The sequence below is a fragment of the Corythoichthys intestinalis genome, chromosome 7 (assembly GCF_030265065.1).
Source record: "Corythoichthys intestinalis isolate RoL2023-P3 chromosome 7, ASM3026506v1, whole genome shotgun sequence".
Classification (NCBI taxonomy): Eukaryota; Metazoa; Chordata; class Actinopteri; order Syngnathiformes; family Syngnathidae; genus Corythoichthys; species Corythoichthys intestinalis.
In genome coordinates, this window is record NC_080401.1 from 39,105,559 (window position 1) to 39,122,426 (window position 16,868).

The window sequence follows — 16,868 nt, forward strand, 5'->3', positions numbered from 1 at the left end:
ATAAAATGGCCTCAAACCATTGTCCTCTTTAGACCGTAGTGAAACTACAAAAAAAAAGTACACAAGCATTGCATTAGCAACAGCGTTAGCTTAGCACGCTATACAGGTTCACTAAACATAAACAAAAAGCGTCTCATACAAAAAATATAACATTTCGCTTATTAACATAATTTGTACATTCTTTACAACAACCATACTTACGGACAAATCTTGTCCAAGGATCATATAAGCACAACATTACAACGTAGGCGTCAGCCCGAGACGTCATGCAGCCATATTGAACTGGCAAGAAAGCAATAAACCATGTCGCAAAGCGACCACAAGAGTTCGCTGTTCGACAGCACAAAAAACCTTGCTGTAAAACTTACCAAAAGGCAGAATACTGTCTGAGCGGGACATGTACGTTAATTGCGTCAAATATTTTAACGTGATTAATTTAAAAAATTAATTACCGCGCGTTAACGCGATAATTTTGACAGCCCTAGTTAAATGCAATTTTATTCAATGACTATTCGGGCTTTTTAAAAAAAAAAAAAAAACTATTTGGGCTTTGCTGGTGAGTCGCGTTGCTGACAGAAAAGGGCGCTGAGGAAAGAGTAGGGAGGCGAGAGAAGGAGGATATCATGGACGCTCACGTCCCCTCTCTTAACGCAAGCCTGCCATCTGGACTAAAAAAAAACACAAAAAAAACGGATCGGGACACGCAAGAGGTGTCCGCAACGGGGGGAAGCAGCAGCAGCAGCATGAGAAAAAGGAAGTGGGATCGGATGCTGTTAAGGCAGGGACGCTGGAGGAGGAGGAGGGGATCTTGACATGGCAAGAACTAGGTACTGTTTACGCGACTAAAAAAGGACTGGAGACCGAACGGCGGACGAGAGACTCCGGCGTCGTAAAGTTGAAATTACGTACTTAATAACGCGGGGACTACCTGCATATATATAAAAAATAGGATGGATCATGTTTCACCAATGCTGACAGTAGCTGGGTCACTCCATACTTCGTGATACAAGTTGAACACCTTACATCTATACTGCCCTCTGTGTGCTGTGGTCACACATGGGATCTGGAAGTTCAGAAACATCAATTGTATTTTTTATTATAAGGATACATTATACTGTACGACTAATGTCTTTATTAGGAAATCAAAATTGTCAAGTAAAAGTTGGCTAGACAAACAATGTTACATTCTATTCTTTTGAAAGAAATATTTCATTCCTTAAATGTAATTTACCGACAAAATGGAAGTAAACTTTTTGAGGTTGCACAGATTTTTTGCAATAGACATGCAGTGTGACTTACTTTGAGTAGACGCGCCTTGTTTTGTGGCAACACAACAGAGTTGTGGTACCACTGGTACTGAGCAGGAGGGTTGGCAACGGCAGTGCACTCTAAAAGCAAGGCATCACCCTCAGATGCTGCTTGGGACTGAGGCTGGTAGATGATACGCACCCCACTGGATGAGCCTGAGAGCATGCTGCTGCAATAACCTGAAGGACATTTTTGAGCTGTTAACAGAACAACCAGATGCTTCCTGCACAGTGTCAAAATGATGATGATGTCCTTCGGAGGCAATGAGCGTAAATTATTTTTAAAAAAGTTCATTGTTAATTGATTTATTACATATTCTCCAGATGTTTTGTGAGTAAATTCTCACTTCAGAAACTTGTGTTTGAATGCACTTTTGCGAGCATTGAGAAAACACCTTGAATAACACATCGAAGTTTCCCGTTTTTGAGAAGCATTTAAAAAATTCCCTAAATCAGCTGCTCATAACCAGAGTGGCAGCGTGGTGGGGGGTACATTTCCAGAAATTATCAAAACATGACTCGCAGCTTCTTTAGCTATTTTCTCAAATTTTATAACACTGTATTGAATTTCCTTAAATTTGAAGGAGACAAAAATGTGACGACAGTGAGCCCTCATTTTTCTCAGTTAATTGGGACCAGAACCCGCCGCGACAAGTGAAAAACCGTGAAGTGGCAAAAGAAAAAAAAAAAAAAAAAAAAAAAAAAAAATTTTTTTAAATAAACTTTTTTGTGTGTGTTCAATTTATTCATTCAGATTTAGCATTGGAAAAAGATACATACAAGACATCATGTGTTTTTTTGTTTTTTAAACTTTTTCTCCCAAAGTATTATTAAAAAAAACTTATGTATACCGTATTGGCCCGGTTATAAGACGGTGTTTTATGCATTGAAACAAGACTGAGTCTTTTTTCAAACTTGAGTCTTGAAAAAGAGGGGGTCGTCTTATAATCAGGGCCGTCTTATATTCAGGCCAATACGGTATACACATTTTAACAAATGGTATTTAAGCATTTCAAATGAAATAATTATGATAAGTTTTAAACATGTTATTGTCCCCCCCGAATTGTTTTTAAACAAGAATATAGTAGAAAAATGTCTTTATTTAATGCTTCATTGAGTAAGTCCAATCAAATCCTCTTAAGCTGCTCATTTACACACAATGTTGCCACAGCAACTGTTTAACAAGTTAAACGATGGATGACGTTTGTGGCGCTTTGAAGTTTCGGCTTCCCAGGGTCTCTGGCAAGATCAAACCTTAACGTCTGTCAATAATCGTTAACTTGAATAAGCAACTCCAGAGCACTGCCTGCCCAAGAAAAGCGTCAGGAGCAAGAGTGAGCGACTACGTGATCGGATCGGGACAGCTCTATAAAATACTGCATTTTTTTAATTGAAAAAAAAAAAAAATCTGCGATGGACAGAGGGCACCCACTTTAAGGCGCAAAGTACCGAGGGATCACTGCAATTCACTAAACCTATTTGGAAAAGCACATCAAACGCACACATTTCATACCCAAGCGCCTGGCTTCGGTGGAAAGGCTCATTTTTGTATTAGTTCTTTGCACTGTGAAAAGCGTGCTTTTCCTTCCACCTTTAGTTCGACAAGCTTTCGAAGTAGTTTGGTTTTGTTGGATTAAATGAACCATCGAAAGATGCTACAATAGACAGTCAATTCGTATGCGTAGCTCAATTTTTGTTGTGTTTGAACATTTCGAATAAAACTGAAGGATAAAGGAGGGCTAGGAGTGTCATACCTGGACTCGCACTGGCTGAAGGTTCAACCAAGCGCACTTGAGCCCACTGGGAAAAGACACAGTTGTCTCCATGGTTGACTCGACAGATGTAGCTACCTTGGTGCTCGGGGCCCAAAGGACATACAACAAGCTCAGGTGTGCGTGCAGTCGCTTCCAAAATCTTACACAAAGGAAGAGACAAATATTTTATCTGAATTTCACATTTTGTTGTTACTAATAACAACACCTACCTCATCTTTGCCTTTGAACCACTGGTAACACAAACCGGGAGGCCCAAAGGCCCGACATATCAAAACCACCCTGCTGCCCAGTGGTGCCCTTTGGGAGTTGGGCTGGACTGTAACCTGGATTTGTTCTGTTACTGTTGTACAAGGAAAACAGTCATGATATAGTCATAAATATTTTTCAGACCTCCAGTTAAAGTTAAGACACTCAGTTGGGTGGCCATACAGTGGGGCAAATAAGTATTTAGTCAACCACTAATTGTGCAAGTTCTCCCACTTGAAAATTTTAGGGAGGCCTGTAATTGTCAACATGTGTAAACCTCAACCATGAGAGACAGAATGTGGGGAAAAAAACCAGAAAATCACATTGTTTGATTTTTTAAGAATTTATTTGCAAATCATGGTGGAAAAAATTTGGTCAATACCAAAAGTTCATCTCAATTCTTTGTTATATACTGTAACCTTTGCTGGCGATAAGGTAGGCCAAACGTTTTCTGTAACTCTTCATAACCTTTTCACACACTTTTGCTGGTATTTTGGCCCATTCCTCCATGCAGATCTTCTCTAGAGCTGTGATGTTTTGGGGCTGCCGTTGGGCAACACGGACTTTCAACTCCCTCCACAGATTTTCTATGGGGTTGAAATCTGGAGACTGGCTAGGCCACTCCAGGACCTCGAAATGCTTCTTAGGAAAGCCACTCCTTTGTTGCCCTGGCTGTGTGTTTGGGATCATTGTCATGCTGAAAGACCCAGCCACGTCTCATCTTCAATACCCTTGGTGATGGAAGGAGATTTTCACTCAAAATCTCTCGATACATGGCCCCATTCATTCTTTCCTTTACAATTCAATTCAATTCAATTCAATTTTATTTGTATAGCCCACAATCACAACAGAGGTCTCAAAGGGCTTTACAGAGGCAATATGATACACAATTAGAAATGAAGCAACAAAGATGAATAGATACAGTTCAAGTCCTGGGTATCCCCTATCCTTAAGACCCTCCATGCCGGCAAGGAAAAACTCCAAAAACTCCAGAGTCAATTGGGAGAAAAATGAGAAACCTTGGGGAGTACCACAGTCAGGAGAGATCCACTCCCAGGACGGATAGACAGGAACCCCAGAACGGCTAATGGGAATTAGCAAGCGAAATTGTAGACACAGATCAGTCGTCCTGGTCCCTTTGCAGAAAAACAGCCCCAAAGCATGATGTTTCCACTCCCATGCTTCACAGTGGGTATGTTGTTCTTCAGATGCAATTCAGTATTCTTTCTCCTCTAAACACGAGAACCTGTGTTTCTACCAAAAAGTTCAATTTGTGTTTCATCTCACCATAACACATTCTCCCAGTCCTCTTCTGGATCATTCAAATGCTCTCTAGTGAACCGCAGACGGGCCTGGACATGTACTGGCTTCAGCAGGGGGACACGTCTGGCAGTGCAGGATTTGAGTCCCTGGCGGTGCAATGTGTTACTGATAGTAGCCTTGTTTACTGTGGTCCCAGCTCTCTGTAGGTCATTCACTAGGTCCCCCCGTGTGGTTCTGGGGTTTTTGCTCACCGTTCTTGTTATCATTTTGACGCCATGGGGTGAGATCTTGCATGAAGCTCCAGATTGAAGGAGATTATCAGTGGTCTTCTAGAGGAGATCTGCATGGAGGAATGGGCCAAAATACCAGCAACAGTGTGTGAAAAGCTTGTGAAGAGTTACAGAAAACGTTTGGTCTCCGTCATTGCCAACAAAGGGTACATAACAAAGTATTGAAATGAACTTTTGGTATTGACCAAATACTTATTTTCCACCATGATTTGCAAATAAATTCAAAAACAATTCAAACAATGTGATTTTTTGAGTTTTTTTCCCCCCACATTCTGTCTCTCATGGTTGAGGTTTACCCATGTTGACAATTACAGGCCTCTCTAATATTTTCAAGTGGGAGAACTTGCACAATTAGTGGTTGACTAAATACTTATTTGCCTCACTGTACTTGTGTTCGAGTTTGTTATTTCACCTTATTCACTTAATGCCACAAACTGTCCTCTTTTTTGAAGGTATGGAAATGGCCACCCTAACACTAAGCCCAGCAGAAGCCTACCTGTCATTGTGAGGAGCTGTACAGCTTCCCGGTGGTCAGTCTTTCTTAAACACTGTAGCAGAAAGAGCAGAGAGCAGGATCGATCGATCAGGAGATTCAGAAAACTGCGACCAGGGCTTCCTGTCGCACTCAACACCTGGAGCGAGCAGTTGGTCACATCCTTTTCACTGCAGGAGGGAGGCTCAATTTGTAAAATTTGGTGGTTTAGCATGATTGTGATAATGACAAGTGTTTAGCAGTCAGACTGAAAGGACAGTAAAAATAAGTTGTGCTAATTAATGATTGTAAGGAACCATAACTCAAAATTTTGTATCTTATTATTTTGAGTACAGTAGCCTAATCGTTACTCATCATATTAACACCGTTAACTTGATCAAATGTATTGTGGTAGCTTGAATGATCAAGTTTGGGGAGAAAGCTGACTTTCCTTAGTAAGCAGAACTTGAAATGTTAAGTTGTGTGAACTAAGACCTAGCCTCACTCATGATGCCTTCAAAAGAGTGCATTGGCAACAGCTTAGTCAGCCAGACTTTGTGGCTCGCTTGGCAATGCATTGCCCTGTCTGAGGAGAACCGGTGGCCTTCTTAAAGCAGTGGCTTCTTTGCCGGGCTTTTCCCCCCTCTTTCTCCACTAAAATACTCTTCTTCGGTTTATATTAAACCAAGATGACCATGATCGAGGTTGGATGTTGAAAAAATATATATTAGAGATGTGACCGAAAATTCAGTGTCGAAAATTATTGGCCCAAAATAGCTAAAAATGCATGATCGGTTTTCGGTTTAAATGTTTTGAAGACCTAATGTTTACCACAGAATTGAGTGAAGAACCTTCATCCTCTTGTTATGACTAGTGAACACGCTGGCTGACCCAGTCTTGCAAACACCCTGGCTCACAGCCACCATGTCCGCAGTTTGGGAGTATTTTGAGTTATCAAAGAAAAAAGCTTGCACAACGGTCTGTAAAATTTGCTCTGCTGAAGTGTCTCGAAGGGGTACAACGACAAAGAATTTTGCCGCCTCAAGTTTATTCAGCCACATATCCTATAAACGCAGAAAAATACAATGAGTATAAAAAAGCTCACAGAAACGGAAAAAAAAAGTCACTGCCATCATACGAGTCCTTCCGTGGCGTAGGCTTTCGAGAAGGTGAAAACATTTCCTTGGGACAGTGCCAAAGCAAAGGGCATTTATCGGAAAATAATGGAATAAAAAACATTTTTAGAAATAAATAAATGAATTGTTTAGATGTGTAGTTTTTGGTTTTCCACCAAGTGTTTTCAATATTCGGTTTTGGCTAAGAATTTTCATTTCGGTAAATCCCTAATATATATATATATATATATATGTATGTATATATGTATATATTAGGGCTGTCAAAATTATCGCGTTAACGGGCATTAATTAATTTTTTAAATTAATCATGTTAAAATATTTGACACAATTAACGCATGCACTGAATGAGCCGCTCTCGCATTGCCTCAAACAGATTTCAATGAGGCCGTTTATGGACATTAAGAGTGAAGAGAATGCCACCGGCCGCTTGGCGGCAGCGCAGCGCCGTCCCATACTAATGTTATTCCTTCTAATAGTGGGAGAATTATTAGTTGTGAGACGTTTATGCCGTTGCTTTGTGCTCCACACATATTTCGGGAAGTTTGCTTTCTTTTAGTGGCAATTGTGTGTCTCTTGTTGTATTTTGGGTAAGATATGCTCAGAGATATATCTGTTATAAAGGCGAGTGGACACAGGCGTTCTTTGGGCTGCGCCGTTTATTGGCATACACTTCTGCAACTCCTTCACAACAAACAGAAGTATCATTTAGTGAAAGCACAACAAAAATAATATTGCTATCTCTCAAAAAAAAAATAATGTTCACAAAAAGAAAAGCACTTCAGTCTGTAGTAATGAGGCCCTATTCTCACACAGCTAAACAACAATGCAAAGTGAACTGGCATTACTCAGAGTTTGGTCACTCAATTCTTATTATTGTTATTTTTATTCTTATTATTATTATATTAACTCTGCTTTTGATTGAAAATGTACACATTTTATTAAAACAAAAATATGAAGAGGGGTTTTAATATAAAATTACTATAACTTGTAACTATAACATTTATCTTTTATGAACTACAAGACTTACTATCCATGGATCACTTAAACAGAAAGAATGTTAATAATGCCATTTGTGGATTTATTGTTATAATAAACAAATACAGCACTTATGTACAGTATGTTGTATGTATATATCCGTCTTGTGTCTTATCTTTCCATTCCAACAATAATTTACAAAAAAATATGGCATACTTTAGAGATGGTTTGAGTTGCGATTAACCCTTGAGAGTCGAAGGACGCGCCGGCGCGTCCTCAGCGCACGTCGTCTTTGAAGCGCCCTCACGTTTTAATTACGTCACCCACATGCCGTTGGTTGGTCTCGTTTTAAAGTGCGGAAGTTGCGGTTTACTCTCGTTATTATTTGAAGTCAATCGCCTAACTAGAACGTGAGATATTGTCATTTAAGTTTTATAGTTTTATTGTCCTCTCAAAAAAACATTAAAACGCTGCATGGATCATTTGTTTATGTCTATATTTCCATCATTTCTAGTCATTTTTCAAAACGGAAGCTCCATGAAAAAAACACAAATCAAACGAACCCTTTCGAAGTCACAGTGGAAGCACAAAATGCGTTTTTTTTTTTTTTTTATAAATATAACTGCGGTGCGAGGTTCAACCGAACGAGAGGGAGGAGGAGTGTTCTGAAGCAGCGAGGTGGCGAGCGACGGCCAGTTGGATACTGCTGGATCGAGCAGCGACTTTGTGTGACTTTGACAATGAACGGAAAACTAAATTTAGCGCAAGCAATTGTGCTTCTGATCAACTTGAGGAAGAGGATGGTCCAAATTCGTCATCATCGTCTTCTTCGGAAGAGTCCTCGAGTGAAGATAGTGACGGATTTGAACACGTGGGTGACGCCATCGACGAGCAGAGGTAAACCAACTCACTCTTTTTTTTCATGCTGAAAACGTTTCTTTTGAAAGTTTCTTTTGATATTGCAAGACAAAGTTAATTTTGATGCAATATAAGTGTGTGTTTGTGTATATAATAATAAAATGTGCATATCAGATCAAAGTCGTACGTGCACTGTGGGTATCCCAGGCAGGAATTTATAATTTGTGGTGTTCTTCTTTCTATATGAAGATTAGGGATGTAGCACATATTCAGCTATGGTATTCTTTCTATTGTCATACATATAGATTTCCATTATTATTTATTGCTGTATATATTTTTATTTTATACTTTATTATTTTCATAAATACTGACTTATTTTCATGTACATTTATAGTGACAATGAAAGCAAAGTGAAATGAAAATGGAAGGGTGGAAAGAGGACCGACACCCCATGGAAGTGTGAGCTGTGTGATGTAGCCGTGTCTAATTCCAGGACGAAACTGCTTTTCGGAGTGGCATGACTGAAAAAAATTTAACTTGTTTATTGTAAATATTTTTGAAAATGCTTTTTTCCCCCCAATGTTATATATATATTTTTTTCCCACATCAATCTTCTCAATTTGTGTATATAAATGTGTGTTCAAGAAGCTTGATTGTGTGTACATAGTTTTCATCAGGCGATTGGCCGCAATACCTAAACTCATAAAGAGATGGCCTCTAAACACTTTTTGTGTTAGATGGTATATATTTTTTCACTGTTCTTCACTGTTAGGTCTGCTGTATATAACCTGTTTTGACTGGAGCATGTATAAAGGCAAAAAACGCCTATGGCTATACCTGTTGTTTATGTTGAATTGTCAAATATAAGACTATTTATTCTAAATTTTTTTGGTTGAATGTTCATCCTAACATGTTGAATAAATATTACAAAGTTTCAAAACGGTTCGTTACGCATGTTTGGTTGTCAATTGGACATCAATATTAAAAATTTTGACAAAACGATTTTGGAATTTTTGGTCTTTTTGGGCCCAAAATTATGATTTATAATTGATCAGTGAAGGAAACAACAATTTGGACATGAAGTTCAAGGTGTCACAAAAAAAGGGACCAAACCAGGCCATCGTAAACAATTCTTTCTTTGAAATATAAAGGCAACTTCAAAGGCATGCAAAATCAGACAAAATAGGCCCAGACCTTAAAGGGTTAATTACGATTAATTAATTTGTAAGCTGTAATTAACTCGATTAAAAATTTTAATCGTTTGACACCCCTAATATATATATATATATATATATATATATATATATATATATATACTGGACTGTCTCAGAAAATTAGAATACACAATATTCTAATTTTTTGAGACAGTCCTGTGTATATATACAGGACTGTCTCAGGAAATTAGAATACACAATATTCTAATTTCCTGAGACAGTCAGGAAATTAGAATATTGTGTATTCTAATTTCCTGAGATAGTCCTGTATATATACACAGGACTGTCTCAAAAAATTAGAATATTGTGTATTCTAATTTTCTGAGACAGTCCAGTATATATATATATATATATATATATATATATATATATATATATATATATATATATATATATATATATATATATATATATATATATATATATATATATATATATATATATATATATATATAATGTGACGGAAAACACTCAGGTGACTTGAAGTTCCGCTCAGAGACACCCAATTTGGCCAAATTTCAAAATTGTGCGATATGCATGTATGATACATCATTGGAAAGCTTAAAATCTCCATTTTCTGCGTGAAGAAACATATGGAACAGGAGGACTTTTTTTTTTTTTTTTTTTTTTTTTTTTTTTTTATGTTTTTTTAAACAGCAAAACCCTATCTGGGGGCAAGAGCAGAATTACAGACGCCATGACTTTAATGAGATATTATCGCGTACTTACCTTGTTTTGACCCAAAAACTCCATGTCGCATGTATCACTTGGTGTCAGGACACAGCTGTGAATGGTCACAGCTGGATTTTGGGGGGATTTTATTGTACATTAGTAAGCAAGCAGTAATTTACTGCATCTGTGCTGTTTACGGAAAAAAAAACAAAGCCTTGTGAAAATAGCTATAAATTGCTCAGTTTCCAACCTATTTCAAAGTACACGCTCCATTATTATTATATTATTAAATATCCAATATCGAATGGCACTGACACAAAATGGCCGACAAGTTGTAACGGCCGTCCCGATTATCTGACGGGCACGCCTTATTCATCTATCTCGATATAGATGTGATAACTATGGTAATTACTATTTTTTGTCCCCAAAACTGCGATTTCTCCCGCAGCAGCAACACCAAAACATATGTTCGCAACATATTCACAAATGTAACTCTTCAATTTGAAATAATTCGACATTTTCATGCCAAATGTGCCGAGAAACGCCACAGTACGTAAAACACGAGATTCCACGTTGCGTTCATGGCCCACCTGCAGCGGAATTTAGGCTCTTCACACACAATTTTGGCCAGCTGCCTCCATCCGCAGGTAGAGTTGTCCAACATCTTGCCCAGCTTGTCGAGCATGTCTTCGCCCAAAATAGCAAGACTGTAGCTACACTCCTCCATCTTTTCGTAGGTGAGCTGAACTAGAAAAAGACAGGTTGAGAAAAAAGTAGTGCGGTAAAAGAAAGTGCCCCCTTTAAATCTTCACCACTAGTTAGGGGACTTCCTTGTTAAAAAAAAAAAAAAAAAAAAAAAAAAAAGAGAGAGAAAAAAAAGGAAGCGAAACTCACAGTGCAAAAAAGAATCTATCGGTGTCGAAGTGAAAGTTGATTCCCATGTGGAACCACATTAAACACAAAACTCCGAACGTACACTTCCGCCATCCGCGTTAATGTGACTCAACTCGTTTAAAACTTACCGAGTGACTCAACGGTGGAATCCAATTTCTAGATAGGGGAATTTCTCCTTTAGTTGTAAGAGGACTTGTGGGAATCATTTAAACACCCAGAAGCTAGTTATTAAGTGTATTGAGTTCCTCAGATAATCATCTCGGTTCCTCATTTCGCACTTCGCACGTGTTGTCATAGCAACCACTTTGCGGTCAAAGGCCATTTTCAAGGATTTCAATTAGTAATTTACATTTTAAAAACTATTACACATATATTCTTGATATAAAGAGGGGGGAAAATTCATGTAAAGAAGTTTAGATACTGTATAATGTAATTAGAAAAAAACATTAAATCAACGCCTACTTCATTACCAGTAGAGGGCGTTAACATACCATTATTAATCCACGTACGCTGATAGTGCTTGGTAGTCTTTGACGGCGCTAACGAATCGCTGCCAACCTCTCCAGGTCAAAGTGGATTGGACGTCTGGTGCCGTCAATGGCACGGAAACATTCGCATTTACAGCCAGTCATCTCGGTTTAAATGAATTAGATGTATATCGCTGTCAATGGCAGGCAATGAATTAAATACTATATACTGTATATATATACAGTGCCTTGCAAAAGTATTCGGCCCCCTTGAATCTTGCAACCTTTCGCCACATTTCAGGCTTCAAACATAAAGATATGAAATTTAATTTTTTTGTCAAGAATCAACAACAAGTGGGACACAATCGTGAAGTGGAACAACATTTATTGGATAATTTAAACTTTTTTAACAAATAAAAAACTGAAAAGTGGGGCGTGCAATATTATTCGGCCCCTTTACTTTCAGTGCAGCAAACTCACTCCAGAAGTTCAGTGAGGATCTCTGAATGATCCAATGCTGTCCTAAATGACCGATGATGATAAATAGAATCCACCTGTGTGTAATCAAGTCTCCGTATAAATGCACCTGCTCTGTGATAGTCTCAGGGTTCTGTTTAAAGTGCAGAGAGCATTATGAAAACCAAGGAACACACCAGGCAGGTCCGAGATACTGTTGTGGAGAAGTTTAAAGCCGGATTTGGATACAAAAAGATTTCCCAAGCTTTAAACAGCTCAAGGAGCACTGTGCAAGCCATCATATTGAAATGGAAGGAGCATCAGTCCCCTGCAAATCTACCAAGACCCGGCCGTCCTTCCAAACTTTCTTCTCAAACAAGGAGAAAACTGATCAGAGATGCAGCTAAGAGGCCCATGATCACTCTGGATAAACTGCAGAGATCTACAGCTGAGGTGGGAGAGTCTGTCCATAGGACAACAATCAGTCGTACACTGCACAAATCTGGCCTTTATGGAAGAGTGGCAAGAAGAAAGCCATTTCTCAAAGATATCCATAAAAAGTCTCGTTTAAAGTTTGCCACAAGCCACCTGGGAGACACGCCAAACATGTGGAAGAAGGTGCTCTGGTCAGATGAAACCAAAATTGAACTTTTTGGCCACAATGCAAAACGATATGTTTGGCGTAAAAGCAACACAGCTCATCACCCTGAACACACCATCCCCACTGTCAAACATGGTGGTGGCAGCATCATGGTTTGGGCCTGCTTTTCTTCAGCAGGGACAGGGAAGATGGTTAAAATTGACGGGAAGATGGATGCAGCCAAATACAGGAACATTCTGGAAGAAACCCTGTTGGTATCTGCACAAGACCTGAGACTGGGACGGAGATTTATCTTCCAGCAGGACAATGATCCAAAACATAAAGCCAAATCTACAATGGAATGGTTCAAAAATAAACGTATCCAGGTGTTAGAATGGCCAACTCAAAGTCCAGACCTGAATCCAATCGAGAATCTGTGGAAAGAGCTGAAGACTGGTGTTCACAAACACTCTCCATCCAACCTCACTGAGCTCGAGCTGTTTTGCAAGGAAGAATGGGCAAGAATGTCAGTCTCTCGATGTGCAAAACTGATAGAAACATACCCCAAGCGACTTGCAGCTGTAATTGGAGCAAAAGGTGGCGCTACAAAGTATTAACGCAAGGGGGCCGAATAATATTGCACGCCCCACTTTTCAGTTTTTTATTTGTTAAAAAAGTTTAAATTATCCAATAAATTTTGTTCCACTTCACGATTGTGTCCCACTTGTTGTTGATTCTTGACAAAAAATTAAAATTTTATATCTTTATGTTTGAAGCCTGAAATGTGGCGAAAGGTTGCAAGGTTCAAGGGGGCCGAATACTTTTGCAAGGCACTGTATATATATACTGTATATACAAATGTATATATATGTATATATACAGTGAGGAGAACAAGTATTTGATACACTGCCGATTTTGCTGGTTTTCCCACTTGCAAGCCATGTAGAGGTCTGTAATTTGTATCATAAGTTCTCTTCAACTGTGAGGGACGGAATCTAATACAAAAATCCAGAAAATCACATTGTATAATTTTTAAATAGTAAATTTGTATTCAACTGCATGAAATAAGTATTTGATACATTACCAACTAGTAAATATTTCGGCTCTTAGTTCTTTTTTTAAGAACCCCTCCTGTTCTCCACTCGTTACCGGAAGTAACTGCACCTGTTTGAACTTGTTACCTGTATAAAAGACATCTGTTCAGATGCTCAAACAAACAAACTCCAACCTCTCCACAATGGCAAAGACCAAAGAGCTGTGTAAGGACATCAGGGATAAAATAATAGACCTGCACAAGGCTGGGATGGGCTACAGGAAAATAAGCAAGCAGCTTGGTGAGAAGTTAACAACTGTTGCAGTGATTATTAAAAAATGGAAGAAGTTCAGGTTGACGGTCAATCTGCCTCGTTCTGGTGCTCCATGCAAGAGCTCACCTCGCGGGGCATCACTGATTATGAGGAAGGTGAGGATCAGCACAGAACTACACGGCAGGACCTGGTCAATGACCTGAAGAGAGCTGGAACCACAGTCTCAAAGAAAACTATTGGAAACACATTACGCCGTCATGGATTAAAATCCTACAGCGCACGCAAGGTCCCGCTGCTGAAGCCAGTGCATGTCCAGACACGTTTGCCACTGACCATCTGGATGATCCAGAGGAGCAATGGGAGAAGGACATGTGGTCGGATGAGACCAAAATTGAACTTTTTGGTCTAAACTCGGCTCGTCGTGTTTGGAGGAAAAAGAAGGATGAGTACAACCCTAAGAACACCATCCCAACCGTGAAACATGGAGGAGGAAACATCATTTTTGGGGCTGTTCTCTGCCAAGGGTACAGGACGACTGCACCGTATTGAGGGGAGGATGGATGGGGCTATGTATCGCCAGATCTTGGCTGACAACCTCCTTACTTCAGTGAGAGCCCTGAAGATAGGTCGTGGCTGGGTCTTCCAGCATGACAACGACCCAAAGCACACAGCCAAGGCAACTAAAGAGTGGCTCCGTAATAAGCATCTTAAGGTCCTGGAGTGGCCTAGCCAGTCACCAGATCTGAACCCGATAGAAAATCTATGGAGGGAGCTGAAAGTCCGTGTTGCCCGGCAGCAGCCCCGAAACCTGAAGGCTCTGGAGAAGATCTGCATGGAGGAGTGGGCCAAAATCCCTGTTGCAGTGTGTGCAAACCTTGTCAAGGACTACAGGAAACGTTTGGTATCTGTAACAGCAAACAAAGGTTTCTGTACCAAATATTAAATTCGATTTTTGTGATGTATCAAATACTTATTTCATGCAATTAAATGCAAATTTATTATTTAAAAATCATACAACGTGATTTTCTGGTTTTTTGTATTAGATTCCATCCCTCACAGTTGAAGAGAACTTATGATACAAATTACAGACCTCTACATGCTTTCCAAGTGGGAAAACCAGCAAAATCGGCAGTGTATCAAATACTTGTTCTCCCCACTGTACATATATATATATATATATAGATATACACACAGGGGTGAAAATGGCTAGAATTTGCCGAAACTCACCGTTGTGAAGGTCACCACGGAGCCAGAAATGTATTTATTTATGTTTTTCTTTCATTTTTATTTTTTTTGGGGGGGGGGGGGGGGGGGGGGCAAACCTCTTAAACTACTGAAATGCAAAAAAACCCCCTGTTATAGCAGTTATTTCTATAACACATACAAAAACTGATTTTCATTCAAAATTGTATTTTTTCAATGATTTGCAAAATAAAAGTTAACAAAAACAGAAATAACCCCTAACTACCTCCATCTTCTAATTTTTTTTATTTTCCCTCATTTCCTCACATACTAAATGCCAAATCTCAACTTTAACTACTTAAGAACACAGGATCTATAATAAAATAGAAATTAAACATTTTTTTGTTAGTAATAAAGATATAAGTAACATTCATAAAAATAAGTACAAATTACTTATATTATGCAGAGTGAAATGGAATATATTTTGAAGATCGTGTTAACATTGACTTTTTTTAAATCATAAGGAAATAAATAAGTAGCCTAACATAAATGAACTAATATAAGTCCAAAGTGCACATTGACAGCTAAAATGTTCAGAACCTTCCCATCAGAGCAAATAAAACTAAATATGATAAATAAGCCTCCTCAACTCCTTCGTTGCTCTTAAAGATTTGATCCATTTTAAGTTGCATTGCCTTTTTTTTGTCGCATCAATTCAACTTTTTTTTTTTTTTTTTTTTGCTGTTCCAGAAAACATGCACATTTGAACCAATCAGAGCTAGCTATCTCTGCTGATCACATGTCAGTATGTCAGCCAATTGAACGGATAAATGAGTCCAAGCGTTTTGCTTTGCTGCGTGCATTCACATTGACGTGACTCTTCGTCGTCAGACTCAGATAACTGCAGCAGCATAACTGCAGCAGCTGGGGAAACCTCCATCCCGTCCGTGGAATAAAATAAATAATAAATGTTGGTGGAAACGGATGACGCTACACAAGCACTTTATTATGCTTGTTGTTAACACTTGTGTATGTAAATCTGATGTTGGTAGATGTTTTCTTCTTGGAAATGAAATGCATGTGTGGCAGCTTAACATATATATATATATATATATATACACCGTATATATATTTTTTTTTACATAGCATTTTACCAGTTGCCGTCATATTTTTGGAATCAAAGCATCGTGTACTGGAACAGCATCCCGGCCCTGAATCTTATACTGGAACAGCATTCCAGCCCTGAATCTTATACCGGAACAGCATTCCAGGCCTGAATCTTATACCGGAACTGCGTTCCAGCCCTGAATCTTATACTGGAACTGCGTTCTGCCCTGAATCTTATACCGGAACAGCGTTCCTGACCGTTCTGGCCCACTTTCATCCCTGTATGTATAATATACAGTATATATATATATATATATATATATATATATATATATATATATATATATTAGGGTGTCCCAAAAAAGTAAATCCAGGAAACTAATCTCGCACACCCTCTCAATGCATTCCATTTCTTGCCAAAGTACTATGAGAAAAAATTAACAATGATCGCTTAATATTTAGGGGTCCCTCAGAGCACATGTAATGTCTGCTATGCCATATACAGGGGCCAGCCGGGTAGGGGCGTCATCCTGATCTGTTTTCAACTGTCCATTTGCACTCACATGCATATAACGTATGCGGTGTTGCCTTGACCTGGTGTTGACAGTGGCCGATCCAGAAAAGCTATCTGAAACTCGAAGGGGGGGGGGGGGGGGGGGGGGATTTC

General features: G+C 39.0%; 1 protein-coding gene across 5 annotated transcripts in view; it reads right to left on the bottom strand.

Annotated features, from left to right (window-relative positions):
* malt2 (MALT paracaspase 2) overlaps positions 1-11,376 on the bottom strand; it is a 28,449-nt gene extending 17,073 nt beyond the window's left edge. The window contains exons 1-7 of one of the 5 annotated variants that reach the window (XM_057842212.1): positions 11,231-11,345; positions 10,799-10,950; positions 5,378-5,544; positions 3,292-3,422; positions 3,062-3,221; positions 1,300-1,487; positions 967-1,063 (exon numbers count right to left, since the gene is read on the bottom strand). In XM_057842212.1, coding sequence (XP_057698195.1) covers positions 967-1,063; positions 1,300-1,487; positions 3,062-3,221; positions 3,292-3,422; positions 5,378-5,544; positions 10,799-10,950; positions 11,231-11,308 — 973 coding nt within the window. In that variant the 5' untranslated portion in view covers positions 11,309-11,345. Of the gene's footprint in view, positions 1-966; positions 1,064-1,299; positions 1,488-3,061; positions 3,222-3,291; positions 3,423-5,377; positions 5,545-10,798; positions 10,956-11,102; positions 11,192-11,230 lie in introns of those variants that run through there. The other 4 variants (XM_057842213.1, XM_057842215.1, XM_057842214.1 and 1 more) reach the window with 4 other exon arrangements.
* Between the last annotated feature and the right edge of the window lie 5,492 nt (positions 11,377-16,868).